This window comes from Sphaerodactylus townsendi, linkage group LG05 (genome assembly GCF_021028975.2).
Source record: "Sphaerodactylus townsendi isolate TG3544 linkage group LG05, MPM_Stown_v2.3, whole genome shotgun sequence".
NCBI lineage: Eukaryota > Metazoa > Chordata > Lepidosauria > Squamata > Sphaerodactylidae > Sphaerodactylus > Sphaerodactylus townsendi.
Window position 1 is genome coordinate 75210862 of NC_059429.1, and position 26104 is coordinate 75236965.

Genomic DNA, 26104 nt, shown 5'->3' on the forward strand with positions numbered 1-26104 from the left:
TATTTATTATAAATGCAGCAGATCTATACAGTTTTACAGTCATGTATCATCTTATTATCAAGTTATAGAAGATTAAGAGATGGTTAAAGCATACATGGATATATTGTCTTTTATGAAATGCTACAGAAATTGTGAGCTCCTGCCAAGGAATAATTATTCTGACAAAACAATACTCATGAAACCCCATCATTGTGGCATGTACAGAGACTCTGGTTGCAAAATTAAAATTTGTCCACTTTTATGTATTTTCTGGGCTTTATATATGTGTGTATGATGGTGAGATGGTTTGTTCTTTGTATGTTTATTTAAAGCATTAGAAATGTTTGCACTTTTTGCACCAGTTCAGTATAGATCAGGGGTCTGCAACTTACAGCTCTCCAGATGTTCATGGACTACAAATCCCATCAGCCTGGCCTTGCTGGCAGGGCTGATGGGATCTGTAGTCCATGAACATCTGGAGCACCGCAGGTTGCAGACCCCTGGTATAGATCAACTTATACTTTTATGTGAGTGTTGTTTTTGCCTATAACCAAGGTGTAACAGATTCCTTGTGGCTGATTGTGCAGATATGAGTGGACAGAGGCTAAAAAAACAAGGAAAAGTAAGAGGATGTATGGAGGTCCAGTGGTAAGCAAGCAGAGTAGGAGTGTGACACCATACTATGTAATTACCGCTTATATAACAATCATATTAAAGCAGGAGCCTTTATTTACACTTCCCTTGTTTTGTTGGAGTAGAAATTAATTTGTAACCACTTTCTGAAACAGATTTTCTTCTAATTGGATTGTTGGGAGTCATAATCTAGAGGGAACCCTGACAGCTCCAGCAGATCATATAAAGCTGAAGTGACTTTTGGAGTTCTTGCCTAGTGTAACTGGTGCTCAAAGCATTTTCATCCAAGTTATAGCGGCTTTGCAGGTACTATGTACTGAGGTTAGCTGGTATGCAGCTACCCATTGCATTCATGAAGCTTCCATCTCTGCTGTGCCATGTTCACCAGTTGGCTGTTCCCTGGGAGAATACAACCTGGAGCAGTGATCCTGACTCTATTCCAAAATGTCCAGGAGCTCCATTTTGCTGTGTAGTGCCAACAGTGGCTATTGGCTGAATCTATGAAAGTGAGTAAAGGAACAGGGTGCAGGCAATTTGAACCCCATTCACAGGACGTTGCCCTTCCATGAAAGACAGAGAGAGACCCAGATCTAGTTTTATAGTTTTATTGCTTCCATGAGATGAATAATTCACAAGCAACTGGGGGGCACACACCTTTCACGTTCTCTTTCTTACCTACAGAGAAAGTTCAAATAATAGAAAGTGTACTAATTCATCAACTCTGCCTGGTACACTCCAACATTTCTTCCCAAGCACATTCAGAGACAAGGGGTAGCCACATCCCCATCTACTGCAATCTGCTCCTTCAAATATATGCACTTCTTGGATGGTATAGAAATATAGTGTTTTGCACAGGTAGCACCAGGGCAGATGGTAGATAGTGAATGGCATGGAAAAGTTTCTCTTGCTCAGTTGGGTTGGAGAAACATCTGTTCAGCCTGTATCCCCAAGAGCTGCAGGCTCACTAGGAAGGTTCAACCACATTCTCTCTGCACCTCATTAAGAAAACTGGAGAAATTATGATACTGGAGAACTAGTCACCAAAATTGAACTGGCATCGTAAGTAGTCATCATCATAGACAATGTCAGATTCCACAGAATTACTCTAAAAGCAGGCCTGAGGTCAAAAGTGTCAGGCTCCCAGACAATGTCAGGCAAAGGATGGACAGCAGTGGCTGCTTCTAATGCAAGCCAATGAACACTCAAGCAGACTCCAAGGTGGAGCAAAGGCAACAGAAGTAGCTGAAGAAGCATATCTTCCTCTCTCTTAAGCTGTTTGCTTTTGCTTGGCTGTTCCTTAACACATAGTTGGATGGTTTTGGGAAAAATTCTAGTCTCAATTCCCTATCTATGAAAGGAGAATAATAGTGACTTGCCTCATAGAGTTATTGAAAAGGTCAATAAAATAAATAACATTTTTATAAAATATTGTGGCCACTGCATTTTATACTAGTATACATCCAACTAAATTACACATATGCAAATCAGCACTGCAGATCACATGCCCCAGGAGAAGTACATCATTCCTTCCCAATAAATTCCTGTTCTGTGTGTGATCTGGGAATGGGCATGACTAATGGGATGAAAAGGGCATGTACTGACAGCAGCTGACATGCAAATGAACGAGGATATCAGAACCTTTGTGGAACAAACTAGCAGAAGTGAATGAGGTTTGCCATTGCACAATCGGCTATGACATTCACAGAAATGGCACTGGCTCCATTTCCACTGAGACAATGCATAAGAAAAACATTCAAGGGAGGGACCTGGAGAAACTGCATTGTTACAGCCAGGTCAGGGGAGTGAGAGGCTTGACACAGCATCTCATAGCATAGGAAGCAGCAACACCGTACTCTTAATCCTCTGGCAGCACATCATTCCTGGTGTTCATGCCACAGCCTTACTTTTCACTGCACAGTTCTAGCTGGCAATAGGTGAACAGCCCACTGTAGGTGAACAGCCCACAACTGCTGTGTGTGTTGGAGCCCTGCCCCCCATCCTGCACCTCATTAATACTTTTTGGATATATCAGCCCCAACCAAACTGAGTGCCATTAAATAAAATGGATTAAAGATATTTCAAGAACTCGTTTAATGCTATCTTGGAATTTCCTAATAAGAATGAATTGTTCAAATGGTGTCTATGGTGTCATATGTCTGGGTTCTGCACACGGATAGAAGCAGGTCTAGAATATTCTACATCTGTAGCTCCGACCATACCCCGTATTCATGTTCTCCCAGGGGAACTTTGCTTCTTTGCACATGCTTTGAGTGGCACCTTCTTGCTCTAATAACTCCAGTGTTTCATTCAACTTCAGTCCTGAAAGTATCAAGAACATTAATTTGTTCTACTTTTCTCTCCCATGGAGCTGGGGAATAGCCACCTTCCATGACTTTTTGACACTAAATGCCACCCACAAATTGACAGTTTTTGAGCCACATGAGTCCAAGGCTCAACAGAAGCAGCAGCAAAAGCAACCTGGTGCTGATTGGCTCTCTGAGTTTATTGAAATTCCATTATTATTCCGTGGCCATGGATCTTTGTGACTGGTACATATGCGTAAACTCCCAGGATGGTGCATTCCTGCTTCCAAGGAATGGCCTGCTGCTCTCTGAGTTACTGCCATTACATCTAATAACAAGAGTGAACAGAGAGGAATGCCAATATTGTATTTGGGGTCATCCTCTGATGGCCTTGCCAAGAGCCAGTGCAGTCACCCAGATTTCCTATTGCGACACCAGGAACAGACACCCTACCAAGACACGTAAACCCTAAATCTCATGACACATTGAATGTTTTGGATGTTGTCAGTGTTGTTAAAGGAGGTGCTGATGGATTTCAGAAAAAAACCCAGTTCATAAATCCTATGGAGTAAAATCAAAATATATGCTCCCTACTCCACCCTGCAATAAAGCAGCAGGACTTTGCCCCAGTTATTTTTTGTTACTTATATTTTATATTTACAGCAAAGTGCCTTGGTTTTGTCTTCCACAAAATTTCACTTGATAGCCAGTTCTGCCTACTTGTGGCAGCAACTACTATTTCCATATTTCTTAGTTTCCAACGGGTTTCACTCACTTTCTCTTTTCTGCTTGCTCACTTGCCCTATCTATTGGATCCACTCATTCCTGCTCTCCAGTTTTAATTTATTAACCAACCTACCTAAGATGCTCCATGGTCATCTCTTCAGTGCACTTTTAATTGCTACGTAGTGGTTGCAAGACCTTCAGCTTGGATTAGTGCTATGGTGATGGGGGGGGGGGTGGGGACGGGAGAGGAGATTAGCGATTAGCACTTTCCTTTAACATTGCTCTTCTAACCTCAAATCCCCCCTCTCTGAAATGCTATTTGTCAGATTGGGACAACAACATGTTCTCCTAATTAGGCAAAGGGCAGCTCCTGAAGGCTGTCTGAAGTTGAGAAAATAGCACGGGAATCCTCCTCCCGCCCTCCCTCATGGCACCAATTCAAATTGGCCCCAAGGTACCATTAGCAATTAAAAAAGAACTTTAGAGATCTGATCTTCCAGCATCTTATCTAATTTGGCTCTGTCATAAGACACTGAACTTCCAGGATTCTTATGTAAGCCTGAAGATGAGGCTCACAGTGTCATGCATTCTTTGGCCAAGAAGAGGGCACTGGCCTGTTATCTGAATCCCAACTTATTCCTGTGTGTTTGTGGCCTGTAGAAAAGTCACAGACATTCTGCTCAGCAACTCTGAACTACTGGTGTTCCTTATGTTGCAACCTTGCTGGCCAGCCTTCCTTCAAGCTCACTCTACCATTGTTATGTCCACATCTTCTGCCTACCTCAAGGACATGTGCACAGCAGTCACATGCACATTAAATCTCCTATTATGGTTTTGATGTACAAGCAGTATTTGAGCTGACTGTTCTTTTCTCCAGCGGCTCGTTCTCAATGGGTCAGCTTGCACAGAGACCATAAGGAAGAACATGCTGCTTATGTATGACTGCAATGCTCTAGGGGTGACCAGTCATGTAGTGAGCTCTGTTCTTTTACTGCCACTTCTCATCCCCTCAGCCTGTGCTGAAACTGCTGTGTGGGAAGGGGCTCCCTATTCCCATCAAAGCACACACAGAGCAGCCAAATCCTCCTTTGGTTGAGAGAATATTACTGCCATTCTTGGGCTAGAGCTCTGAAGCTGCTTTGGCACAGGTGCAAGATTGATCTGCATGGCAGCATACATGATTATTCGAAGTGCACTTGTTACAGGTAAGCAAACATTTCCCCCCTGGGATTAATAACATTGTTCAACACTTTATAACTACTTATTCTGGCCTAATTTCACCAGTGAAAATGTAGGCACACTGCAAAACTGGTTGCAGGGACAACTGGAAAAAAACGGAACTGATCTGGGCTTCATTTCAAAGTTAGCCAATCTGGCTTAGAGAAACCACAGCAGATTACGTGACAGGCGACCTGACCCACTTTCCTAGCCTGGAATTTCCCATCCTGCACTCGAGTCCACAATAAGAACCTGAACATTTTAGTAGGTAAACTGTACATAGAGACACACACTGACATTATTCTAGAGCAGTGGTTCTCAACCTGGGGGTTGCGACCCCTTTGGGGGTCGAATGACCCTTTCACAGGGGTTGCCTAAGACTCTCTGCATCAGTGTTCTCCCTCTGTAAAATGGATAAATGTTAGGGTTGGAGGTCACCACAACACGAGGAACTGTATTAAAGGGTCGCGGCATTAGGAAGGTTGAGAACCACTGCTCTAGAGGTGTATCATGTCAGGAAACAGAAACTGGAAGCTAGTGAAGCAGGAAAATAAACCTCAAATAGTGGGTTGAATCCAATGGAAAAGTTTGCAGAAGTGTGTCTTTCCTGTCTTTCATTTACGCAAGTTCCCGAGGGTAGCTATGTTAGTCTACTACAGCAAAATAAAAGCCCCGTGGCAGCTTAAAGACAAACAACACTAAGTGCTTCATTACCTTGACTCAACGTTATAGCAAACAACAGACCCCTATTTACCTACCTACAACAGCCTCACTTACTTCACAAGGAGTCTGTTGTGGAAAGAGGAAGGGAAAGTTGTTGTAAGCCACACTGAGTCTCCCTACAAGAGAGAAAGGTGAGAAATAAATCCAAAACTCTTCTTCTTCAAAATCATAAAATCCCAGCACAGTTACACTGCCAGCTGTCGTATAAAATTCACAACCACAGTAACAAAGATTAATGACTAACAACCTGTATTCCAGCATGAGCTTTTATTGTGTCCTCGGATACAACGGAAAGAAAGAAAATTTTATTAATTTTAAGAAAGTTGCCGAAGGGGGAGAGGTGAAGACAGCCAGCTAGAACCTCTGACCCTTCTGTATGTATAACTTGAGAAGACCATCTGATGTATTAAACTGGGCATCTCTTTGCTCAACTCTTCCCCTTTCCCCTTTCCTAAAATTAGGTACATGATTTTCTTTCTTTCCATTGTATTTGGAGAAATGAGCTCTGACTCATGAAAGCTCATACTGGAAAATATCGTAGCACTTGCCTGTACCTGTTGTTCATCAAGTCGTCTTCTGTGCAGGCACACACTGGGACTGTGCATGTGCAGGCCAGCTGTTAAGATTTTTCTTGTTCTTTCTAGCCTATTTTAACACTCCAGGAGAATCTTTTCTCACTAAATGGTCACATGCGTTCCTTCCCTGAGTTATCCTGAGCCACTGCAAGCCCTCAGAAAGAAAACATAAACAGAGCAATGGAGAGCTCACAAGAGGTGAGAGGGAGGAAATGTATTCCTGCCCAGAACGCAACTTGGATGAACAACAGTTACAGGTAAACGCAACAGTTTTCATTGTTGGCCTTCTCTGCAGTCCCACACTGGGAAACTGGCAAGCAACTCACCATGGAGGCAGAGCAGTACTCTCATTGGAACACAGAATGTACAACTGCTTTGCCAACTGACATGTCTTTCCCCACACTGATGTCCACAGAATAATGTTCCATGGAAGTGTCCGAAAATGACCATTTTGCTGCTCTACAGATATTAGCTAGTGAAGTCCCTTGAACTAAAGCAGCTAATACAGTGTGAGAACTCTAGTATAGCGTATGCAGATCTGAAGAGGACAGGGCAATTTTGCCTGCTGGTCACACAATTTCATAGCAGAAATGATCCACTTCAACCGCGTTTCAAAAGAGGCGTCTTTCTGCAAATAAAATAATAAAGCTCTCTTAACATCTAGTGAGTGCAGAGTCTTCTCTAAACTAGTTGTGAGTGAAAAAAAGAGTATTATGTCTTGTGCCAGATGAAATACTGAGACTACTTTTGGTAGGAACTGCATGCTGATCCTAAGTACCATCTTTTCAGAGTTTATAAAGGGAGGATTGGCCCATAAGGCCAATAGTTCTCCCACACTCCTGGCTGATGCAATAGCTACAAAAAGGCCACCTTCATGGACAACATAGGCAGAAAGCAAGAGGCCAGAGGTCTGAAGGGTGGCAACATAAGTAGACACTGCATTAAGAACAGAGACCACTGGGAAACTAGAAGGGTCCTTGTGGGTACATCTTAAATAAACCCTTAAGAAACACCCTTGAGGACTGATGAGAGAAAACTCTCCTATCATCCACAAGGGGGTATGAAGCAGATATAGCTGCTAAATGGACCATTAATGATGCTGTGGACAGACCCAAGAATTTCAGAGAGAAGATATTCAAAAGTTAAAGGAAGAGGATAGGCAGTTGAACAACCTCCTCCTTGACACAGACTATTTTAAAAAATACTCCCACTTCCATGCATACAACAATCTGGTTGAGGGTCTGCGCATGTTACTAATGACTGTGGCGACCTGGTCTGTGAACTCTACTGGGGTGACTTGAGAAGCCATGTCAACATTGTAGTAGAATATGGGTCCCTTATGTAAAAGGTCTGAAGTCATCGGGAACCAAATATATATACCCTTCAATAGGGCAAGGAAAATCTGAAACCAGACTTATCTCAACCAGAGCAGAGTAACCAGAATGCACCAAGTGCAGGGGGAAAGCATAGAATAGGCAGCCCATCCACAGAACGGATTCTGCAGCCAGGGTGGTCTCTGTTCAATCTTTGCATCACCTTAAGAAAAGAATGGAATTGGTGAATGTGAATGGAGTAAAGGAGTCCTTGAAGGAATGAGCTTCTCTTCCTCCATCACAGGAACCAGCATGGTAGGTTTATCGGATGATGGTCTTGGAACTGAACAATGTTTGTCCTTTTTTAAAAATCTGGACTTCTTAGGTGGGGGCTCCAAAGAGCATCGAGTTGGAGAGTGATCTGGTGACTGGGACCAACATTGGTTCTAACCCAATCATGGAACAATGGGGTCAAGGCAATGGATGGCAGGCCCAATGGCTAATCAGCCAGAGCAGGAGAGTTCATTGATATGGCCTAAGAACACTGCGAGTGCAGATTATTTTGCTGCTGCGTGTTAAGAGAAGGGTTAAATTCAGAGAACTGAAATAGGACTGACAGTATTCACAAGATCACTTTTGACAATAAAAGAACAAAACTCATGGAGCTGGATGCTTGTTCTCACCATGTGGTGGTAAAGAATGGAGGGAAGCCCCTCTTTGGATCATGTGATCATTTGAATGGGGAAATGTGTCAGGGGCGCTTCTGGAGGGAGTGTTAAAATAGTCTATACAGAGCCAGAAAAAAATCTTTTGAGCCACTGGCTTGTTCATGTGCTATCCCAATGTGGGACAGCACAGAAGACTGAAGATAAATACATATTATTTAAAATGCCACTGGATTCTGTGTTATTTTTCAATCTAAGCAGCCTTCCATTTGCTCTAAAAATCTGGGGAGGAAGGGGATATTCAGGAGAACTTTGCCAGCACAATGCATGACAGTACAGGGTGTTGCAGCAGCAAGGGGGAGTTAAGTAAAATCACTTCACTCTCCCTCTTCTGCTAGCAGATTGCATCAGCAAAGGAGGAGAAAGGAGACAACATTGCAACATTCTCTCAGGTTTTTTGGGGTAGATTTTCAGAGCAAACAGCAGAATACTTGGGAAGGGAGGTGGGGAGATCAGCTCCACCAGTTTTGGGAACTCTTCTGTTGGATCCAACCTGATCAGAATATTCAAATGAGCTAAATCTAAGACAGTGGTTAAGTGGTACCCTAAGTAGAAAGCTGAACCAGCCTACAAACAAAGGACACAAACAAAGAGCTGGAGAAAGGACCAAGCAAATAATTTTAGATCTACCCTCATAATAAGATGGGAAGAAGCTTATATGTGTTAGGCAGGATCTGGATGGGATCTGTTGAAAGGCAGAACCGAAATTAAAAACCATTTTTAAAAAATCAGACGAAATAGACAACGTGATAAAACTGAAAGCTTTATGTGAAACATTAGTTTCTGGGAAAATGTGGTTATCTTATAAAATTTTCAATCTAAAATCCATGGCCTGCTTCAATAGTAACTATTTGCTTTGCTCTTTTGTAGGAAGTGGTAGCAACGGAAGAAAAACAGATGGTATGATATGGTTAGCATGGTTTTCCTCGCACCAGCAGTGCTTCTTTCTCTGTATTAGCTGTGTTGTGCCTGCCTATCTGCCTTACATCAGCAGTTGTGGAATGATGGGAGCTTAGCAAATGTCAAGTTTGGGCACAGGGAACCTTGCAGGGGCTGAATGAGCCGGAGGGATACATTGAAGGCTCTCCCACTCATAACATTCCTGCAACCCCGAATAGATATTCATTGAGCCCAATGTTGGGTATATCCACTTTACTTTCCCCTAAAGATCTGCCTATGCATCTTCTTCCCAGGAATTCCTGGTGCATGTGTTTACCTTCTTCCTTCACACATCTCTTGATTCTATTCAGGAATGACTATAGCCTATTGGAAAGCTCTTCACAGTTGCTGACATAGGAACAGGATCTTTCTTTGATCTAGAATAGTGCTTCTCAATTTTTAATAACCTAAGAACCTATGTTCGGGGTTTTATAATTTCAGGAATTCCCAAGCTTTCCTCCCTCCCTTGCTGAGTCACCACACGCAGGACAGCCCCCTCTAGAATGGTGGGCAGGTACATGTATGCCCCATGGAAGCTTCTATCCTTTTGCATTCTAAAATGTAAAAAAACCAGTCAGACCAATATCAGCTATATTTTAAAGTAAGTTGGAGATAAATGTGGTTTTGTTATCTGTACATTGTCTACAACATTAAGTTTTAGACAGTACCTAATAGGGCTACAGTTCAAAAGGCACTATTCCAAGTTGTAACCAGTTTACCCTTTGATGGGCAAGGACTTTGTAGTGGAGAATATAAGAAGCCTCCTTATAGGTTACTGATGTCTAGAAAGAAGCCAACTGAACAGGGTGGAAAGGTGCCTGGAAAACCTTTCAAGACCCGTTCACAGAAATAGTATAACACACAACCTTTCAGGCATTCAGTTGAAAACTGCCACTGGCTATTATTGGATATGGATTAAGAGTGCCCTCTCTTTATGCTGAATATCTTTGCAGTGGGGGAAAAAAGTAAAAACCAGTTCACTTTTTTCCTAGAAGCAACTATGATCTCTGACTGAGGACCCCAGCTTTTTGATATCATCTGTCAGTTCCTAGAACTGAATTACTGGTTCCCAGCAACCAATCTGCACATTTAGGCTAGTGTTCCAAGGTAATCTAGAGGCTAGGTGACTGGGCAGATCCCACTCTTCAAAACAGGGGGAGCTAATGTCATCCCTTTCCCCCTGAGGTAGTCAGTCCCTTCCTTCATTCCTCTGTCTTCATGTTAGTCAGATAAGCATGAGAAGAGCTCTCCTGCTACCCTTACAAAGGCTCTCTACAGTGCAGCCATATGAAGAATGACTCAAGTCTAAGCCCATTCATATAAATAGGATTAGACTGGAGTAACTCTGCATAGAGAGCCAGTATGGTGTAGTGGTGAAGGTGTTGGACTAGGACCTCTGGAATCCCAGGTTCAAATTCTGACCCATGCTGTGGAAGCTTGCTGGGTGACACTGGCCAGTCACACACTCTCAGCCCTAAACCTGGCTAGTATTTGGATGGGAGGCCTCTATGGAATACCAAGCTTGTGACATACAGGCAAGCAATTGCAAACCACCTCTGAATATCTCTTGCCATGAAAACCCTTAGAAGTTGCCACCAAAAAAGCATAATTGCATAGGACTGCACTAGTACACCCAGTTTGTGAAACACTGGCCTAGAAGAAATGCCAACAGTTTTAAAATTGGATGATTAGCTGCACTATTAATGAGATGTCTGATAAGAACACGTATCTCTTTCAGATATGCACAAGAATAATGTAAAACTATGTACATAGATATATGCACACACTTGCCTAGATGCTACAGTTGGCTCCTCCCAGACAGCTAATGATTTCTGGGGTCTAAGCAATAGTTCTTGCTTCTGTAGTCACCACTTCTCATTGCCACGTTTGTTCTTCTCCAGAAAGTGCCATGTAAGAAAACTTAGTTTTGGCTAACATAGCCTATGAATATGGGACTGGGATAGAATCAGAGTGCTTGTGGCCAGATTGGTACCTGAAATGGAGTGAAGCACCCCACATCACACCTGGTTACTTCTTGTTGGGTAGGATCTGCCAGTGATCATGCCATCCAACAGAGCAGTCCCTCTGCTCTATAAAGAGCCACCACGCAAGCCAAACACATTTCAGTGCACATGCAAGGCAAACTGCATGCTAAGGAAGCTCCGTTTATCTCAAACTCCATCCAGAATGCCCTGGCGTAGCTTTGGGCTCTGTAAAAGGGGGGGAAATGCCAGTGCTCTGGGCTCACACAATCTTGAACAGGACCAGCAGAGAAGCAGGCAACCCAGAGAGCTTAGATTAGCTCCTAGTGCAACAGTTCAGGGCATATTCGATAACCCTTCTGAACAGTAACCAGCACCACTTTTAACAACCTCTTAACACAGTCTGGGGCACTGAGCAGCGGCAGACATGTTAACGGCGCAGAATGCAGGTGGGTGCTCTCAGGATAAACTGGATGTGCATTTTTCAGCCCTGCTTGTATGAGGAAAGAAGGGTTGAATTGTCCAGACTCTCACAGCCTTTTCAGCTCACAAAAAGACTGACTAATAAAGATAAATATAATACTGGACCTCACAGTGATGCAAAACATTCAATGTTTAGGACAGGAGGGGAGTTTCAAAAAAATTCCAGCGCCGAAGGGTGCCTCGGTACCGTTCACTGAAGTCACCAGTTTGCATTGTCACGCAACCCGAATCACAATTTCGTCTTTACGCATAAAAGTTCCGCAAAGCCCCGAAAACAAATGCAACACGCTTGTGCAAAAACCGCATCCCAGTCTTATGGCAGCAGAATACCAATGGCGATTTCGCCCTCTTAAAAAGGCAGCGAAACGGACGGGCGCGATAAATCACGGATGCGAAATGGAATACCGCGCAAAGTAGTTGCTAGCCAGGTAAAATCTACTCGGTCTCAACAGGAGCGTAAATGCTCAATAGTTACTTGCAGTGAAGTAAAATGATTTTTAAAGTTCTGGCATCATTTGTTGAGCGCATCACTGGTGTTCCTTTCCAGTCGAAACAACGGCCGAATTGATTCAGCGTCCAGAACCAAATTCTTAAAAGTGTGATACAGATGCTACAAAAAAACAAAGATTAGGGTATCTCTCAGCAGGGTATGTGGCCAGTCTGCCAGATAAATAAGATCTCCCAAACATAATGAGATGGGTTCCATGAACAATAGCTGAAAATAAAGCTGGGTGAAATGCTGGAAGCAGTCTCTGCCCCACAAGAAGTAAAAAAGTCTGAAGATCCAATCGGCCTCTCAATCCGTTCCACCTACAGCAAAGAGAGGCTACAGTCTCTTTAATTTATAGCAGCACCAACAGCAGACATGTTTTGGACGGACTTAGACCCTACAGAGGGTCACAGATGGCGTAGAGACAGTTTAGGTGTCCTGTAGCGCATGAGCACAAACCGGGCTCCACTTGGCTTCTTGCCATATTTAACATGATTCTCAAGAGTTTCCTTCTTTGTAAAAGCATGTTACATCAACATCAAAACACTGCTTTCTGGCCCGGCTCCTCGTTCCCATTTCGTCGTCAGTTTTTTTTTATTTCGTTCGCCCGCTTTTGTTCTCTCCAGTGATGCTCCATCTCAAACACAATTCATCTGCCGTTCCAAGGGTGGGGCCTGCCCCCTCAGGCCAGCAACCATAAGCAGCCCTGATGCAGTCGGACAGGGCAAGCCAAGGAGACCTGCCAAGGGCACTGTGCATCTCTTAGAAGCTGGGGTTCTCGGCAGGGACTGCTTATTCCCCTTGTCTTCAGCTGTATGCATGTGGCTGTGCCTTTCAGCACAGTGGCTGTGCCTCCTCAGATTCCGCTGGTGAGGTCTGTGATTACTCGAGCCTTCACTAGTTTTCGCAGGAACTCCTTCTCCCGCTGGATGTTGTGCGTCCAGGACTGCAAAGAAGGTGGGGGAGAAGAAAGGTAAGGTAAGAGATAGAGGAAGGGGAAAGAAGTTAACCACTGTTCTGTTCTAGGATTGTACGCATCAGTCTGTGACCTTAGGGCTCTGATCACAGAGGCCAACTCAGATCAATAGCATGCCCAATGCAAGCTTTTGGAGTGGGGTATCCTGTTCTTTTGTTTTCTAAGATCTGAAGAGGGTTTCTCAAATATATAAAGACACAGCTATGCCAGTTAAATCAGTTAAAGGAAGGAAACAAGATCAAGAGGTCAGCAAGAAATACTTCAGCCACTAGAGGGGCATATGCAGGTTCATGTAGCTTGGATTACATATCTCTTAACATAATTTGGCAGGATCTGCGTCAAGTATGTAATAATATGCCTGTCTCAGTAGTGCAGCAAAAAGCATGGGAGCAGGTGGGAATAGCATCCATATGCCCAGCTCCATGCCACTCACTGCCATCACTGCCCTCTCCCCTCCATTGATGTGACAATAATCATACCAACCAACCCAACCCCCCTCCCCAATGAATTCATCTTATTCCTTCGCTGTGCCTATACGTTGCAAACTAAGGTATCAGGAACTACCATGCTGTGTAGGGCTTCAGTGAGTATGTACAAGTTATATTTCTTATTTTCTGTATATCTGTTTTTGCCAAGCTGTAATTCTGTTTGTTTTTAAAAATCTTTCTAATTTTCCCAATAAAGCTTTATTTTGCTTTTTAAGCAGTGTGAATTTTCTGGCCAAACCTGAAGTGCTTGGTTAGATTAGTGATGGTGGTAGGGGCTTTTGCCACTACACACCTTGGAAATTTGCACATCCCAAAATATGTAACAAAATCTGTTGTAACTGGGTCTCCACTCTCCACATGCTCAGAGGTTACAAAGTGCCTTTTGCTAACTAGTAGGAGGGAACGAGAAAGAGAGGAGTAAGTATGACTCATCTGCAGGAGACGGAGTAACTCACTATGACAGAAGGCCCTATGACAGGAAAAGAGCAATACCCAGAACCCACCTAAGCATGGCCCTATTTTAACTATAAAGCTTCATGTCCTACGAATTGACTATCAGGTGGCAGTAGAGAACTAGAGTAACTCTGGGAATCAAGAGTGAAGTCTAGCTAAGCAGGAGACTTGGGATGATGGCATAGCTCTCTCACTCCCATGTGGATAGAAATAGGGACTGATGTATCCCATTTCTCCACAGGAACTTAGGGCAGAACATGGGTTTCTCGATCTGTATTCCAACAGTCCTTCTAGGTCTTCCTTTCTGATCTTGATCTATGCAATGCATCTCCATCTACAGCCCAGTGCATGGTAATGCAGCTTTGCTGAAGCAAAGGTAGTATGTATCTGGTTAGAGCCTGAACAGAAGACTCAGAAACCTTAACTATGCCACCTTGAGTTCCATGATAAAAGAAGGGTCTAACACAGATGCAATAAATAAATGACAACTTTATGAGGTGGGACAACTGAAAAACACTCTGTTAATGCAGGTATTTCTAACCTGTACCAAGCTGGTGGAAAGGTAATCAGGACCCGGAACTCCCAAACATATCCTATGCCAGTGGTGGCCAACCTATGACACTCCAGATGTTCATGGACTACAATTCCCATCAGCCCCTATAGGTTCGCAACCACGGTCCTATGCGTTGTGCCGGAATTCACTATTTCATTTCCCACTGATTTCTCTTCTAGACAGTAGACTGCTTATGTTTTTCAGTGGTAGCACCTTGCTTTTTGATTGCCCTCCCCCTTGCAGCTTGCCTGGCACCTGCATTACTTTCCTTCAGGCAACATTTCTTTTTGCCCAGGGCTTTTACTGGAGGGCTTCTTTTTTAAGTTGTTTTTCTTTTCTGCTTCTAGCCTGAAGACTATTTTACAACCATCTTTTTTAGGATTCTCTTTTTTAGGATTCTCTTTTTTAGGATTCTCTGAGGTGTTTTGTGGCCCTGGCTTGTGTGTATGCTGTTAGTTTTACTGTAATAATTTAGTTTGTGACCCACCTTGAACAGCTCTCCGGAAAGGTGGCACATACATTTTCTAAACAAATAAACTGGTCTTTCTGAAGTTGTCCTTTTCTTTGTGCATCCCAGGCCTCTAAAACAACCTATGGAAAGGCCTGTCATGAGCTAAGAAATGATCTCCCCCAGCTGCCTGGTCTTCTGCTGAGGTGCATCCTTAAATTATGCCCTGCCAAAGTCCACACCTATAGGGCTACTTTCCATCTCATCTTCATTGTGCATGCTAGAAAGCAAAGAGAAGCTGGGCTTGAGAATGCAGGCAATGTATTGTATCTAATAGGTTAATCATGCAGAACAGTTCACGCATGGTTATTACTGGGCCATGAAGACAGCTAATCGCTATCTCGTGCAGTGGCTGGCAGGGAGTGAGCAGTGGGGGCAGAGCTGAGGTCATCAAGAGGTACACCCTGTTCTCTGGAAGATGAAGAACCCACTTAGAATCCCCTTTATCTTTTTTGAATGGGAATAGAGTCCTCAAGCCTGCAACTTTCTCCAAAGTAATAAAGTGGAATCTGGGTCACAGGTCTTGGAAGCTGCTTGTCAGAGCCAGGCTTGCAGATTCTTATCAGCATCTTCATCAAGCACCACAGTGATGTCCTTTGCCTTGGACTGATAAAAGAGAAGACTCTTTGTCCCTTCTTGTTCTAGATACAGGATCATGCAAGCTGAGGTTTTAATAATATTGTTCTAGATACAGGATTATACAAGCTGAGATTCACAATATTTTAAATTTACATGCACTGCAACATTTCCGTAGCTATATGTATAGTTAAAGGCATAGGACACAAAACACTGCTCATCTTCTAACAAAATAAAACAGGCAAAATACCAAGCACACCATCACCCTGTGTGACGGGAGTAAAACTACAGATTCTGAGGCCAAATTTCCACCTTTACCAAGAAAGAGTATGATGCACTTTGAAAAAAGTGAAGAAATTCCCAAGGAGAGACTTTGGTAGACAGACATCTTGTCCAGCTGACAGAAACTAATAGCTGGTTAGTGAAGGCCAATCAGTCTCCAACAGACATAGGAACCAAGTTTAGAAAATCTGTACATTATAAATATTTATCCATGGTGCCTTCAGATTTCACACCCACTGCCTCAGTGTCATGCATCAACAATTGCCATTCATTACAAAATTCCTTTTTATTGCCATCGCAGAATACAAACCAACCACCTCCTTTCAAGGATATTTGTCAGGGTCTCGGATCGTCTGACAAAATTTCTTGGCAGACACCCATACCCAACCCATCTAGATTGCTGTATTAGATACTTGCACTGACACAGTGAAATTTCAGGATTCCAGGAGAAAGCCTCTGGCCTTATGCAAACAAGAGCTGTTTAATCTTGGGAACATTCTACTAGGTCAATGGAGTTACATTTACTGATAGTAGAGGTGAGCACATTGTTTGGCATTAGGGTTGCTGATCTGTGAATAGTACTAAAGTTAATGCTGCCTTGTGGCCAGATCACATAGTGGACTCACTCATTTCCACAGCACTAAGAATGGCAGCTAGTTGCAGGATCCTTGAAAACACTGTAGCCAATGCTCTGATATAGCCATGTGGACAGATGAGGCTTACCCCCTGTACCAGCTCAAGTTACTAATTATAGAAGAAAATCTTACTGCAAATGACAGACATGGATAATCAGGCAAATAAAACTGCATCCCTGAGTTCAACCCTTATGGGGAAAGCAAATGTAAAGAGCGAATGAAGAAAAGGAAACATTTTCCAGGGAGAAAGGAGACCAAGCAGTCATTGTTATATCTGGCAGCCCTTGAGCATACCTGTGCTTTGGAAGGGGCTCCATCACAGATGGGCTAGCTACATGAACCATAAGACAGTGACCTCTATGCATTCATAATGATAATTAGGGTTTCAGAATACTGTTGAGGGATGGTCGGAACTTCTTCTACACATACCCTAAATAACATAATGGTACACTGGTGCTCTGCCCTGTGATAAAGGGAGATTCTCTTTGAGGCAGAGCTCCTATTATGGAACCTTTCCCCCCCTCTCACCCTCACTGTGTAGCAAATCTGATCATCTCCACTGTTTGTGACAGCGGCAAAGGGCAACCTTTTCCCCTGCTTTACAGGGAAGACAAGAGAAATGGTCCTGTGTTATTCTATACTTCTGGCTTTTTTGTTCCACCCTACCTCCCCTCTTCCATTTCCACCCTCAAGAGAGCTTTTAACTTTTGTTTCACCTTTAAGCACCTGTACAGTATTACATCTATTGAAATAATGATCCATCTAATACAGGAATGTCAAAATACCTCATACTGAAGAGATGGGGGGACACGAGTTAATACAGTAAAAGAAAAAATAGGCAGTGGCAGCTGGGCAAAATGTCCAAATGGTGGATGGGCTCAGGGTTTTCGTTCAGAGCAGGGCAGAGAGGGAGAGGGTAGCATTTCCTGGAAAAGGGAGGATCGAGAGCGTCAAGCCTCTATCTCCTCCGCCAGCAATGGCAGCAGGAACTACAGCTAGAGGAGGAAGGGAGACTGGTCTGGCCAATCACTATTCCTGCCCTTCCTTCTTCCTTCCCAGGGAAGAAGATGGTGAGTACAGTGGCGTAGCTGCCATGGGACAGGGGGGCACCGTGCCCCGGGTGCGTGCCATTAGGGTCACATGGGGGGCAGAAAATTGCCCCACACTCCTCCAGGTCCGGTAGAAGCCCAGAGCAGCCTGGAGTTCAGCCGGCTACAAAGAGCAGCTGGCTAAACTAAGGTAAGTGGAGTGGGGGGGGGATGGCCCAGTGGGAGGGGGCAGCCTGGAGCACCCTGAGTTCAGACAGCTGCAAAGAGCAGCCAGCTGAACTAAGGTAAGTGGGGGTGGGGGTGTCAGCTCCCAGATCAGGCAATAAACCACTTGTAAGTTTTAAAGGATTTTATTGCAGACATGTAAGGAACAGAAGAAGACAGTTATGGCGAAAAAGGCACCAAGCAGTTGATAATATGGACAACATGATCCCCACCCCCACATGTGAACTAGAAGACTCAGAAGAGTCCAGCCTGGAGGCCCATCCCAGCCGCAGGATGAGATAGCGGTGCACCTGCAAAAGTGAAAGCACTCCCAGACAATCCCCCTCCCAACAATACCATCCCATGTTCAATCCTCAGGATCTCCACTTAAAATGACAGGTTATAGTTGAAGTAAAAGACGTCTACCAGAGTGTGGTTGCCAATCACAGTAGACAAACCAATTAATAAACCAGTGGGATAACCAATGGCCATTTTGTGTATTCAAGGTGCAAGAACCACCTCACTACTGCTGTCTTTCACAAAAAGCCCAGTGGGAAGGCAGAGGACTTACTTTACCTTTCCTCAACTGGAACAAGGAGAGGGGAAAGGAGAGAGATTATTACTTTTTTGCAAGTTGGGCTTCTGCAGGAGATGGCGATTATAGTCGAGTTTGCAGGAGGGAAACTTCTCTTTTCCACTAGGGAGAACTCAGAAGAAAGAAGAGGTAGCTCCTCTCCCATGAGCAGCTCTTTTGTGGAAGGGCAAGGGTGCTAACCAGCTAGGAGAAGGGACTCTCTTTTGACAAATGAATTCAACAAACTTGCAACCTGGGAAAAAGTCTGAGAGTCTTTGATATTGCTGTTCCTCACTTCCTCTGTTCATTAGACTCCTGTAGCAATGGAGAAGCTCCAGTTAGGGCACGTGACTTGAACAACAGGGAGAGTTCTAGCCACATAATGGTAACTTACCCAGCATCCTTTCCCCTGCACAAACTCAGGGGTTGCGCTAAGGAGCTATATGGTCAGAACATTATAACCTGCAGACAACCCATGATTATTATTACTGGCATCGACACTCTCAGCCCTCTCCTTTCATGCTCCCCCTTTCCCTGCCTCTCATTTCCAATGAGGACTTTGAACTGCTCTCAGTTGTGCAAACAAACCTGCTGGCAGTCTGAGGGAATGGCAGAAATAACAGATTTCTGTTTGTTCCAGTCAGAATGCTCCATGTGGTGTAAAAAACCTCTCTCTTTCTGCTCCCTAGGGATCTAGATAGGATTTCTTCTGTTTACAGTCTTGATTGGACTTTCTGATATTGTGCTCCATCAGTGGTAACAAGAAAATATAGAAAACTGCTCAGAAGGTGAAATGTATTCCTTGGAATTTGATAAGCATTTACTGTGAGCAAGTGTGCAAGAATGTGGACTGGGGAAAGGAACAGGGGGAATGAGAAATGTACCATGATTTTATTAGCTCTGTTCATGTTTTTATCCCATTATCTATTTGGCCTTACAAACCTGCCCGAACAATTCCTACAGAACAGCATGCACTCCCTCCGCCTTTTACTGTCTTGCTGTTCCCACTTATGGTTTGCAGGTGGGAGAATTGTGTCAAGCTAAGCTAAAACGTGTGATAAAGCAACTCATGGAAAAGCTGCCCAGTCAGAGCCAATTAGGCTCACTGCAGTTGCTGGACCCTGTTATCAGACATACTTATCTTGATGACCAGCATACCACGATCCCACAGAGATTAAATCACAGGAGAGAAACCAGTAAGGCTATTGGCTCTGATTCTTAAGACTGGTAGGTAAGGGCCAGGGACATTTCCTGAAATGCCCTAATACTAATACATTTATCACCTGACAGAAAGCCGGCCATATGTCCAGGAAATGATGCTGTGCAGTTGCTGTGCAAATGCTCTCAGTCTGCCATTTGTGGATGCCCACTTCTGACTCCCACCCTTTCTGATATTAACTAGTTCTTCTCTAGGGTAACTAGGTATAAACATTTATGAAGAAATCTGCAAGATCTCCTCTCTGCTGACTTGCTCCCTATTAAGCATACAACTTAATCTCCATTTACACCCTTCTCCCTCCCCCACAGACTACAGATCAGAAGAAGAGAGATTTTATCATACTGTTTAATACTATGTGAGTTTGATGGAATTCATCACTGCTATCTAACTTGTTTATGCATTTTTATGACAGGCTCCTGATAAAGTGCCTACTACTCAAAATGCACTGGGATTAATACGGTATCAATAAATTAGTTGCTTGCACCTATTAGATTTCTTTATTGGTAGGAATGCATCATTTGCAGCTACAGCAAAAGGGCGATAGCATTATCAGAGGAAAATGGCAGCATTTCTGTACCTTCAGTATTTTGCAAAAGGAAGAATTCAGGTAAAATTTCCCCATCTATGAATGTCTTTAAAAATAAGGAAATTTTATCTCCACTTCCTCTGGTCATCCTATTTGCTAGGTTGTGAAAAAGAGATGGAAAAGACATCTTTATCTTTATCAAATTAGATTCTAGAAAAATATCTAGGGCTGACTGGGTGACTTCCATTCCAGATGTCACTGGCAGTAATAGTACATGCCCACCCTCCAGCGCTTTTAAAGCCCAGTCCTAAGCAAACCTTCCACAAAAGAAAGTTGACTAGGACTTGCTCCCAGATAAATTTTGTGTGTATGATTGCAGTATAAAAATATGGGGGTCCAGATTTTATCCTATAGACTAGTCAGTTGCTAAAATGTCAGGTAAGTGAGCCGTTAAGCTAGCTTCACTAGGATTAAACTGGATCAGGGAAGAGCAGTCAATTCTACTAAAGAATGTTGTCGGGAATCAGTTTGACTCTGCCTCCATGTGGCTAATGAAGGAAGTGCCTTGATAATCAGAGTTGCTGTCCAATGGGAATCAAAATCAAGCCAAGCTTCCTGCTTTGTTATTTATGTAGCTACTGATACAGGTAGGCACCTAGGTGCAACTGAAGTTAATAATACTTAGCGCAAAAGGAAAACTAATGAAAAGAAAAATATTTTTTTCTGGGAACTACACTAGAATACAAAACCCATGAATTGTTTTTGTTTCTTAAGAGTTTTTAAAGAGTTTTACTGGGAAAACACCATCGTTTGTTGAAAGGAATGAGAGAAACTGAGAGTGATGTGCAATCAATTATCCTGGACACTAGCTGAGGAAATAAGCTACTTTTCATTTTACTTCTTAGAATCAGAATAGATGAATGGGGTAGAAAGTAAAATAAGTTTTTCCTCCTTTTTGTACACAGCAAAGGTATGAAATATTCCTCTGCAAGACCAGGAAATCGGTGTCAAATAAAAACCAAAGATCATCAGACTGGAATAAAGTAACCCATCTGAAGGAATATATCTGGTGATAATATGAGTTCTGTATAGGAAAAAATGACCCTATGTCTACCGTATTCCATTTTTTTCTGAGTTCTGTTGGCATTCACATATATAATCCCATTAGTTAGTGCTGCTTGATTCATATCTTGATAAGTCGCCCATAGTTCAGAAATTATACAGATTTTTTTAAAAAATAAAAGCAATAGGAGAAATGTTACCAGGCAAGACTTTCCCCCCTACATAATCAAGGACTAGGCCTGGCAAGAAGAATTTTATTGTTTTTATAGTTTAAAAAATATTTATATCCTACTTTCCTTTTTTCAACAGAGAAAGTCAAGGGGACTTACAAAGTGGCAGTTCTTTTGTTATTAAACAGGCCATTTCCTGTTAATCAGGTTTTAAAACCCTGCCTCTGAAGTCTGAAGAAATCCAGACTGATTATTCTGAAGAACCCTGCAATTAGCCTGTTAAAGGCCCAGGTGGCATGATAGACAAACTCAGTTTTGTTTAAATGAAAACAACCTCATTATGTGGAGCTCAGAAATAAGACAAGGGTCAGTTATTGATTACTATACTTTAGCAGTATGGGTTAATAAGACAGAAGAGACATATTTACGGTAATTGTTGATATAAGTATAATAATCTAATAGTGAAGTTGGCCAAATCTGAGTATATTTACATTTGATGACTGGAGCTGTGAATGGACAAGACAGATCTTTCTGCAAACCCAAACAATGCCCCAAGTATGCAAATAAATGTGAAATCTAAAAAAAGAGAGTTTTTTAAAATCTGAAAATAATAAAAAGAGTTCTCAGTGGCTGTTGCTAGGCAATCATAGCATCCAAGAGGAAATAGTGGGGGAGGGGGAAATGGAGATGCCTCCCATGAAGACTTGTTGTTGTTCACCGCCCTGAGCCCCATGGGGGGATGGGCAGTGCGGGGTATAAATCAAATAAATGAAATGAAATGAATTGAATGCTAATAATTTATTTTAGTCTATTTAGTCTGTGTGTGTTTCAAGTATTGGTGTTTGCCTACTGGGTAATTTAGGATCATGACAGATGGTAGGACATGTTCAAGGATCCAGCCAAATGGTTAGATGAAATCTGGGTCTTTTCCATAGGGGAAACTGAACATACTGATACTATCTTTTGTATCAGTATGTTTGTTTTGCTTTGCATTTGTTCTACAACTGTCCCTTAGCAGGTGCAATTTCTATAAACTGCTCCTTTTATTCATTGTCACTGAACACAGAGTTTTACGAAGTAAACGAATGAGGATCTGAGATTGGATGGATTCATTATGGCTGTCTCAGTTTCCCATTAGGAAGATATAATAGTTAAAAAGGAGGTCTTCAGGAAACTTTGCATGGGATGAAAAGAATAGGGTATAGATCAGAAAGAATAATGAAACACCTGAACCTCTATAAAATTTGTAAAGTGACTAAATGGTTCATTCGTAGCCTGTATACTTTGTATGCCCTGACCTGGATGACCCCAGCTAGCCAGATCTCATCAGATCATTGAAGCTAAGCAAAATTGGTCCTGGTTAGTAACTGGATGGGAAATCACAAAGAAATCCAGGGTTACTATGCAGAGGAAGGCAATGGCAAACCACCTCTGAATGTGTCTTGCCTTGAAAACCTATAGGGTCACTAGAGATCTGCACTTCACACACCCACATTTTTGTATGTCTGCTTCATCTGACAGTGCAATCCTTTACCCATTTGCTCAGAAGGGCTTATATCTAGGTAAGCATACATAGGTCTGTAGCCTTAAAGGTATTGGAGATACTGATTCCGGCAGGAGTAAGAACAGCTATACTGGTGTGAGGATTAAGTATCCCTCGTTGTCCTGTGTTTGTGGCCAATTTGTAGCTTTTTTTCTGACTGACCTTCTCTGGTTCCCAGCATGTCCTTTGTACTTCAAAATTATACCCCCTCTCTCTATGTGTATGTGCACTGAAGTATTTGTTCTGAAGTACTTACATGTCAGCTCCATATATAAGTCTGTTGTATTACCGGTAGATCACCTTTTAAAAGCGAGAGCCAAAAAGTCAAGTGGGTGGCTTCTCTATAAGGATTAAAAAGGAGGAGGAGAAGCCCCACAAGTCTTTGGTACAAGTTCCTAACAAAACCTTGCAGATCACCTGGCTTCAACCTCTTGCCTCTCAAAGTTGACCCTGCTTTCAGTCAATGATATTTCTTCTTCTCCCAAGGCAATTCATTAGGTAGGCTTGAGGGGCAAAATATGATGTCAGTCCATTAATAACTAAGTCAAATTTAAGTAATCCTTTCAAAGAACTCTTGTTCTTCAGACTCAGCAGCTAATACTGGAATATGCAAAGGCAAATAAAATAGCAGATACATTCTCCCCAAAACTACTTTAACCAGTACTGTGGCACAGCAAAATATACGCTATTGATCCATTTCTCACGGCAACAGAATTAAAACATTTTGTCATTGATCTAGAAAGTTGCACACAAACTTAATTCTGCTCCCAGTGAACCTAAGAATTCTCATAAATGTGCATGATTTATACAATTAACAGATCCCCTTTAGAATTCAGAACTAGGTATTCAACTTTTCCTTGGGCAGGATAGTCTAAGCTGGCCTAGTCTCATCAGATTTTGGACACTAAGTAGGGTTGGCTAAGTAGGGTCAGTCAGCATTTGGATGGGAGACCTCCAAGAAACTACAGGGTTGCAACAGGCCATCTCTAAACATCTCTTGGCTCTTTTAAGAGTCAAACTAATGATTCAAACAGTCAGGTGTGTTTAAACATGGAGCCATTCCAGCCATTGGATTCCCAACTGGAAAAAGCCAGGACTATAAAATAGCTTAACTAGATTCAAGTTCAGTGGCACCTTAGAGACCAGCAAGTTCTTCAGGGTGTAAGCATTTGAGAGACAAGCCTCCCTTCATCTGACAAAGGGAAATCTTATAACCTGAATATCTTCTTGATCTCTAGCTCTTCTACTGCAGACCAACATGGCTACCCTCTGAAACCCTGACCAGCTTATCATCCTGAAGTGTAATAGCTTTGACTAGGAGAGTAGCACTAGAGATAAGCCATGGGCAGGTTACAGGTTCTGACTTCTCCTCTTTCACATCCTCTTTGCTGTTACGATTGAATCCTGAATCCCATCTTTTTCTATGTACCTGGCACAGTTCCATGCCCCAGAACTGCTGCTGTTATATGTAGGTTGAGTTTTAATGGGCTGTTATTCATATTTTATCACATTATTGTCCATTAAACAGCATATTCGCAGCACTCTCTTAATACTGTGCAGTTAAGATAGATTCTAGAACATGTGGAAACATTTCTTGCTGTGAAAATGGGGATCTATTCCATCTACAGCATCGCAAACAAGCATTTCAAAATATAGGAAGTGGATCTGAAAGGAACCTCTAGGGGTTGCCATTACAATGACTACATTTCTCTTGTCCCATCACATTTTGCTAGGACAGGTTCTTTTATTATAATTTTTTAGAATTCAAAGAAAATGGTGAAGCAGTTTTAAGAGGACGGACTAGAAGTTATGTTGGAAGGTCACTGAACTGCATGACTATGAAGGGCTTAAGCAAGGATCCAGGAGAAGATGAGGAACAGAAGCTATTAAAACTGCTGATAAACAACAGCGTCTAGGGTGGCAAATACCCTCTCCTGCTCACACAAATTGGTATATGATCAGAGCTTATATACTTTAGGTTTGATCTCACACCACTGGCACCAAGCTTACTTCCCTAAGCTGGCAGCAGCTGAGACATTAAGGATCACAGGGTGCCAGCCTGCCCAACACTGGGTCCACAAAATTCCAGTGCTGCACCTAAAAGAACTAGAGGGTTCAGCCAGTGACTTTTACACTCCCTCCAAAATGCAAGGCCTTTCAGTTTAAGAGCCCAACCAGAAGAGCATTTTCTACATGGTAAGTCATAAGTGCTGTCTAGTTATGGCCACTCGTAAGGAGTTTATTCCCCAGTATGGAAGCAAAAAGATGTTTACCTCAGGAAGGAGAAAAAAGGAGGCATAATTCTGCCACTTCGAAAAAAAGAAGGGGGCTGGATCATGAATATTCTACTGCAAGGTAAAGGGGGGGTTCATGGGTTTAACCCCCCCATTACATGTCTGAAGCTCCTCTTCCGTTTGTGTTTTTTTGTATTTTTAAAGTGTTTTTTTCAGTTTGTGGCCTGCAGGGGGCACAGTTATTAAGGTAGCAGCACCAAAATTTCAGGGAGTTTTTGGGAGACTCTCCTGATGATATGACCCAGGTTTGGTGAGGTTTGGTTCATGGAGTCCACAGTTATGGGTTCCCAAAAGGAGGTGCCCCATCCCCCATTGTTTCCAATGGGAGCTAATAAAAGAGGGGGGCTACACCTTTGAGTGTCCATAACTTTGGACCCCCGGAACCAAACTTCACCAAACCTGGGTGGTATCATCAGGAGAGTCTCCTAAAGATACCATGAAATTTTGGGGCTGCTAGCTTAACAATTGCACCCCTGACAGCAGGCATCCCCTAAATTTCCCCAGATTCTCCTTTTAAGTCCACCCCCTTCGACATAGATTTAAAGGGAGAATCTGAGGTCCCCAGTTTAAACATTTAAAGTGATGCTGTTTCAGGGTGGGGGAGAATCCAACCCAAAACAGCATCACTTTCAATGTTGTTTTAACTGAAAACGCCAGATTCTCCCTTTAAGGTGGATTTAAAAGGAGTATCTGGGCTCCCTAGTTTAAACACCATTGCAAGTGATGCTGTTTCCGGGTGGATTCCAGCATCACAGCAGCCGCCCATGGGGGGGGGGGGACGTGCAAAACTCAGATTTTGCACTGGGCTCCATTTTCCCTAGCTACACCTCTGCCTGGAGGGGAGAGCAGAAGGGGCTGCTGGCTGCTGGCTGGGAGCCCAGCCCCGGGGGGGGGGGGCAGGAA

At 42.9% G+C, this 26104-nt stretch overlaps 1 protein-coding gene across 5 annotated transcripts in view; it reads right to left on the bottom strand.

Annotated features, from left to right (window-relative positions):
- ST3GAL3 (ST3 beta-galactoside alpha-2,3-sialyltransferase 3) overlaps positions 1–26104 on the bottom strand; it is a 247227-nt gene that overhangs the window by 26721 nt on the left and 194402 nt on the right. For 2 of the 5 annotated variants that reach the window (XM_048498763.1, XM_048498761.1), the window contains one exon: positions 12183–13035. The exons of the other annotated variants lie outside the window; for them this stretch is intronic. In XM_048498763.1, the coding sequence (XP_048354720.1) occupies positions 12946–13035 (90 nt within the window). In that variant the 3' untranslated portion in view covers positions 12183–12945. Of the gene's footprint in view, positions 1–12182; positions 13036–26104 lie in introns of those variants that run through there. 5 annotated transcript variants of the gene reach the window in all.